General features: G+C 55.2%; 3 protein-coding genes across 3 annotated transcripts; 1 reads left to right on the top strand and 2 right to left on the bottom strand.

Annotated features, from left to right (window-relative positions):
- Nucleotides 1-250: 250 nt before the first annotated feature.
- On the top strand, nt 251-1537 carry MONBRDRAFT_38368 (uncharacterized protein). The gene is made up of 6 exons (XM_001748607.1): nt 251-272; nt 522-590; nt 706-785; nt 867-1004; nt 1098-1178; nt 1282-1537. Exons 1-6 carry the CDS (start codon nt 253-255, stop codon nt 1335-1337), a joined length of 444 nt encoding a protein of 147 aa, XP_001748659.1. The 5' UTR covers nt 251-252; the 3' UTR covers nt 1338-1537.
- An 83-nt stretch (nt 1538-1620) lies between these two features.
- MONBRDRAFT_10797 (uncharacterized protein) lies at nt 1621-2873 on the bottom strand (the record flags this gene model as incomplete). The annotated part of the gene is made up of 3 exons (XM_001748539.1): nt 1621-2162; nt 2373-2506; nt 2629-2873. The coding sequence occupies 3 exons, from the start codon at nt 2871-2873 to the stop codon at nt 1621-1623; spliced, it is 921 nt and encodes a 306-aa protein (XP_001748591.1).
- Nucleotides 2874-3616: 743 nt separating this feature from the next.
- MONBRDRAFT_33754 (uncharacterized protein) lies at nt 3617-5849 on the bottom strand (the record flags this gene model as incomplete). Its single annotated transcript, XM_001748538.1, has 9 exons — nt 5655-5849; nt 5147-5456; nt 4959-5060; nt 4733-4876; nt 4567-4641; nt 4278-4418; nt 3970-4119; nt 3830-3906; nt 3617-3731 (listed from the first exon to the last, which is right to left on the bottom strand). Exons 2-9 carry the CDS (start codon nt 5378-5380, stop codon nt 3617-3619), a joined length of 1038 nt encoding a protein of 345 aa, XP_001748590.1. The 5' UTR covers nt 5381-5456; nt 5655-5849.
- Between the last annotated feature and the right edge of the window lie 151 nt (nt 5850-6000).

Below are 6000 nucleotides of genomic sequence, written 5' to 3'. Positions count from 1 at the left end.
TGCTGCCCCGAACTGAAAGTCTGCCGAACAGTCAACAGCACACGAACACAGTGATCAATACCAAAAGCGAACAGCACACGAACACAGTGATCAATACCAAAAGCAAACAGTACACGAACACAGTGATCAATACCAAAAGCGAACAGTACACGAACACAGTGATCAATATCAGTCTCATATATACGAATACAGTGACCATAATCTTGAGTAGTTTAAAGTGTAACATTTATCATTCTTCCACAACCGACCGTCATGGTGCGGTTCAAAAATCGGTAAAAAATTAAAAAAAAAAAAAAAAACGGAAAACGGCAGCCGCCCTCTCCCCCTCTTGGGACTGGGCCTGCTCGACTGTGGATGGTGTCATGGTCAGGTTGAACAAGAAGGCTTTGGATACGGGACATGACGCTGGCATCAGCGCTGCCCTTGTGTGTGTGTGTGTGCCAATGATCAACGCCCTCACCCCGCCTCTCTCTCTCTCTCTCTGTCTCTCTCTTTCTCGCCCCATGGCGGGATACGGCTAGCTACTTTTTGGTCGAGCTGTGCTGGGAGCAGAGCCCGCCATCACGGGCCAAGCCCATGACGCCCAAGCGGTTTGTAGATCTTGTTCGCGCCCTGTCTTTGGTCTGCTGCTCCGTCCTCAATGTTGTGTCGCCTGTGCGCTGTGCTGAATTACTCCCGCTCCTCCTGCCGACTTGTCAAGCACAGGCTGGTCGAGGCTCTTCGAACGGCCATCATCAAATACCATGGCCAGTTTGGACTCGGCTCAATCCAGCACACCCTCAATTGTACGCCCGGTTACTTGCGCCCGACTCCCCTCGACCCGAGGCGTGAAGCATTGTCTCACAGCTCGCGCGCGCTTTTCGCAGGTAAATATCTCAACATGGCCACCGGCGCCGCGATTCTCCGGTGCGCCAAAGACGTCGAAGAAATCTTGGCCACCACAATGCCTCTCCTTCGCCGACTGGGCGACTACGACTGCACCCTGCGGACCCTGTCTCGCGCTGGTGAGCACCCCAGCCCTGTGCTTTGCCCATCCTTCAGAGCACCACCATCCCTCACCCCCTCTCCATATCCTCCCCTTGCATCTCCAATCCTAGGCACCATCGCCTCTTGCCGCAAAGCCCTGCTCAGCTTTAATCGCACCAAACTGGAACACCTGACCAAAGCTCTGCCGCCAAGTACGCCTACTGCCCAATCCGACCCCTGTTACTTCTCCGTTCGCCCCTTCTATCACCACCCCTCCTCACGCAACTTTTTTTTGAACCATGACGCCCTCACCAGTCAAAAAGGCTGAACTCGAGATGCAAGCCAACATCCCCCTTCCCGACCTCTCCTGACACCGCACCCCTGTTGGCCTGTTTGTTTGTGTTTGCTTGCCTTTTGCGGCGCTGAGCGCCTCTCTTCCAGAATGCTACCCTTGGCCACAATTGGTTGATCTTTGTGCTTCTTGTGCTTCCTTCTTACAAGTCTGCGTCAGTTCTGATCCAAGTCGTGTGGGTGTCGCGCTCTGGTCATCAATTAATTGAGTGTGAATCGGTTCATCTGGTCACTGTTTTTTTGGGCGCAACGTGGTGGCTAGACAGCCACCCACACCACCACTCCGGGTGCAGGGACAGGCGTCTACAGCATGAGCGCCCCCACTGATGAGTCGAGCTGCACCTCAGGTGCATCTGCCGAAGCCTCGGCTTGTGCCTTGGCCTTGTCGGCTCGCTGCTGCTTTTTCAACTGCTTTTTATAGGCTTTACTGACCCTGGCCGGCCTCTCATGCACGCCATGACCTTTGCCTTTACCTTTGCCCTTGCCCTCGCCGCGGTCCACCGCTGGTGCAGGGTCCGAGGTTTCTTTGGCCGGGGCCGTGTTCTCCGCCCGGCGCCCTTCGCTGGCAGAGTCGGCTCCCGCGTGAAGATCGTTGGCTCCGAGAAAGATGCCCTTGTCTTGCTTATCATGACTGCCCGAGCTCACGTGCTGCAACGCATCGTAGTGCTCCCAGTCGTAGTAGATAATGTGCATTTGACGAGCCGCTGGGCGGTTGTCCGCAGCAGCTCGCAAAATCCACACTGGCTTGCCCACTTGATGTACAAAGACATCTACCTGATAAGCCTGCACAAAGGCCACCAGAGCCAGTTGATCGCCATAGACCCGATCACGCCCCATCTCCGCCACTGCAGGAAGCGGGTCAGATTCATCCCCGCAGGATGAGATCAAGAGAAGGGAGCCCAAGCGGGGAAGAATAAGAGGTTAGAAAACAGGCCTAGCCCATCCCGGTATCCAGGCGCCCCGCAAGCGCACATGCGTTGCCACACACTTTCCCTGCCCCAACTTTTCCCGGCCCCAAGACACCCATGCAGGTCAGCAAGCGCAGAAAAACGCACGGTAGTCGTCAAAGGAGGTGTCATCCTCCACAAAGGCCTCGTAGTCGGCCCGGTGCTCACTGAGGTACTGCACAACCCGCGCTCGCGCCTCGCCATGAGCATGCTGCGTGCCCTTGTACTGGTGCATCAGGGCCCTATCAGCGGCGCATGCACACATCTGTCATCCAAACGCGGAAGAGACCTTGCCAGTCATCGTCTTCCAAACACACCCACCATGGCCCTTCCCCTGTTCGAGACCCTCAACGCGACCACTGACCTGAACATGCAGTTGCCATCGCCTTCAATGTCGACGACCTCGAGACCCAACTTGCCGACCTGCTCACGCAGCTGCCGCTCCTCTTCTCCGCCTTGCCATTTGTGACGATCCATATGATGGGCGCCCAGGCGCCCCACCTTGCCGTGCTTGTCGCCATGATGATGATGCAGGTGGGGCAGGTGGGGCATGTGGTGGTGCTTGTGCTTGTGCGCATGCTTGGGGTGGTGATGCTTGCCCTTGCCCATGCTCAACCGTGCCAAAACGCGCGCCCTCCCACCAAGAGGCAGCGGCGCAGATGCACAAACCGGACCGACTCCAGCCACAAGACCACAGGGCAGAACCAGCGACAGCGCCGAGACAGAGCGGAGACAGAGGGGCCGGAGGCCTAAACAGGCGATCGGATGTCAAATGCACCACAAGCACTCGTGTGTGTGTGTGTGTTCCTTGTGCTTTTCTATCTGACTTTTTCTCTTTTAGAATTTTTTGATATTTTTTCATAATTTTGGCAAGTTTTTTTTTGTGCACTTAACCCAAGTCTTACTTGCGACGCCCACATGGTGGTTCCCCTCTCATGTTTGACAGTACAGCCCCTAGGCCATGTCTGTCTTGTCGGTTTTGGCTTTGGATGGTTGTCCACGTCCACTTGCCAAGCAGCAACCAAGCGAACACAAGCAGAGAGCGTTGGAGCTGATGATGTAGCCCAGGAATGACCGACTGATGAAAATTTTGTGTCGCAACGAGGCTAGGATGACCAGTGTCAACTCTGAATTTTAACTTATGCACAAGGTTCCAGTTTGGGAATGGCTCATTTTCTTGCCAGAGTAAACATGAACAACCACAAACAGCGCACTCGGCACGCCCCTGGGCACTGCAGGCAGACGGCAACGAACTTGGGTGGGAACAAAACTCGTCACAACCAACAACACCGGCAACCCGCTACAACGACAGCAACTCTTACACGCGGGCAACTCTTACGCGTGGGCACCTCTTACGCGTGATCAAACTTGGACATGGCGCTGTAATCCACCGAGCTGTGAGGCGTGTGATGACCCCCCAAACCAGACGGCGTCAGGATACCGCTTCGAAAGCTGGAATTTGACAAGCTACGCAAAGAAAGCACGGAATTCAGCCATCGCAACGTGAGTGTCAACTACGCGTTTGCCCATGCCGGCCAATCTCCAGCGACCACGTTCCTACGTACATTGAGGCGTCACTGCCGCTGCGAGGACGCGAGACACGAGCCTGGGCACGCTGTGGCAAACGGGAATCGAAGCATGACTTTCAAGCACAAGGCGGGGCGGGGCGAACAATGGAGTTTTGGAACGCTAAAAAAGTACCTACCAGGCCATGGGTACTGGGCGAGCTGGAGAGGAAGCCAAGAGGATGACCTCCCGAGAACGAGTTGTTGCTCGAGGGTGGAACCAAAAGGGGCGATTCTGTGCGCTGCAAGTTGAACTGCCGTTCATCATCAATCTCATAGCTCCGTTCCATCTACACATCACACAAAATACGTTAAAAACAAAAACAAAAAACAAAAAAATAAACGCGGGGTGGTTCTGGTGAGCCCACTGCTCGATCCAAAGAGGAGTATTGCGCGAACAATAGAGGGTGCGGGGCGGAGTTGGTGGAATCCAGATTCAGGTCCTCACCTCGCCTTGAGAGCGGGTCAGGCTCTCCACCTGGGATTGAAGATGGCGCACTTTCCGCTGAAGGCTCTTGTTCTCCTGTTGCAAAGCCGTCACATCCTCGAGCCGGGCAGCTGCAGGCATGCTCTCAGCTCGGCCCGCCGCCTAGACACACGATGATGCATGCAAGGGACCAATCATGGTGAGCCTGCAGCCATCCCAGCAGCAACTCGTCTGACCAGCGGGTACGAACAGCGATGGTGCGCAGCTCAAACACCGTCCGAGGGCAGAGGCGAGGCGCATTGACACGTACCACCAAAAGCGCACGCAGGCGCAGCACTTCGTCTGCCAGCTCGGTCAACAGGCTTGAAGACCCATCCAGATGGCCCTGCAAATAGGTCGGTGCAACCAAATGAGCATACGTGGCGCTGAGTGCGCTGCCGATTAGTCGTGGAGCGGAAAATGGCTACAGGACGCACCGTTTCCGAGTTGAGATTCAAGGTGCGGTGTTGCTCTTCCAGGAAAGCCTTCTCCTGGTCAAGCTTGGCAGTGATGCGCGCTGCGTCTCGCTGCAATTGCGCTTCAAGATCCTGTTTCTCCTTTTTCAAGCGCTCCATTTTGTCCTGAAGTTTTGAGAAGGCGGTGAGCGAAAGCAAGGGGGAGTGGGCACCGGTGGTGGCAGACGGATCCGGTGTAAAGATGAACCTTGAGGTAAGCGTGCTCCTTTGAATCGAGCTCGGCCGCTTGAAAGCGGGCTTCAATGACCTCAATGCGACGGGACATGATTTCTTCCAAAACGTCATCCTCCTGGGGGAGTGCGCGCGTGAGGTGCGGTGCGGTGCAGTGCAGTATCAGATGTCCTGGTGACCTGCGGGGGCTAAGAACAAACAGACCTTGTTCAGAAGAACTCGGTAGGCGGCGCAGGCTTCACGGAGCCGGCGATTTTCGCGGTCCAAACGTTGGACGTCGCGTTGCAACTGCTGAGCCTGAGGCAGGAGGCGTTCTGTGGGCAAGGCGGCCAAATCTTCTGTTTGCAGTACTGCCGAGGCCAACGAGGAGTGGGACGACGAAGATGATAGCGTCCCTGTCCGTGGGCGTGTATCCACGGGCATCAAGGTGGAGGACATGCTGATGTTCTTTGGGTCGAGGCGCCAAAGAATGCGCGACAGGAGCCGATACAAAATAAAAATAAAAATCAAACACCTAAAGGATGAAGACGCATCGCCGCAGACATTGAGGGTGAGCTATGCTTATGCACACGGGGCGATGGATGGCACCGGCCCTTGTAGGCGCTCGGCGTTCGGTCGCGATGCCGGAGCCCAAAGTCCCGCAACACTCCAAAATTTCGTCGGCTCACAGGAAAAGGGCATCCGAAACTCTTGAGAACCCCCGCGAGCTCACCTGTGACAGTCGTAACTCTTCCACAAGATCCAAATACACCTGGCACAGGCCGTGGCTTGATTTGCGTCCGGTTCTTACGTCTCTCGCCTCTTGAATGTCGAGATGTACACGAGCATCAGGGGCGCTGCCCTTTTGATGTATATTGCAGAGAGCAAGAAAAAAATACGAGAGAGAGAGAGAGAGAAATGTGTACATGATGATGAGGAGGTGAGAGAAGTGTGCATTTTTTAAACGACATTGAGAGAGATGTGGAAGGACCGAGCAGATTTTAGAGGGATGGGCCTGCTAGCGTGCTATCCGAGAAGAGTTTGCAGGGAATGACAGTGTTGATTAGAGAGGTTGATCG

The sequence above is a fragment of the Monosiga brevicollis genome, genomic scaffold, assembly GCF_000002865.3.
Source record: "Monosiga brevicollis MX1 MONBRscaffold_24 genomic scaffold, whole genome shotgun sequence".
NCBI lineage: Eukaryota > Choanoflagellata > Craspedida > Salpingoecidae > Monosiga > Monosiga brevicollis.
Note: the sequence above shows the minus strand (reverse complement) of the source record. Positions and strands in the feature narration are given on the sequence as shown.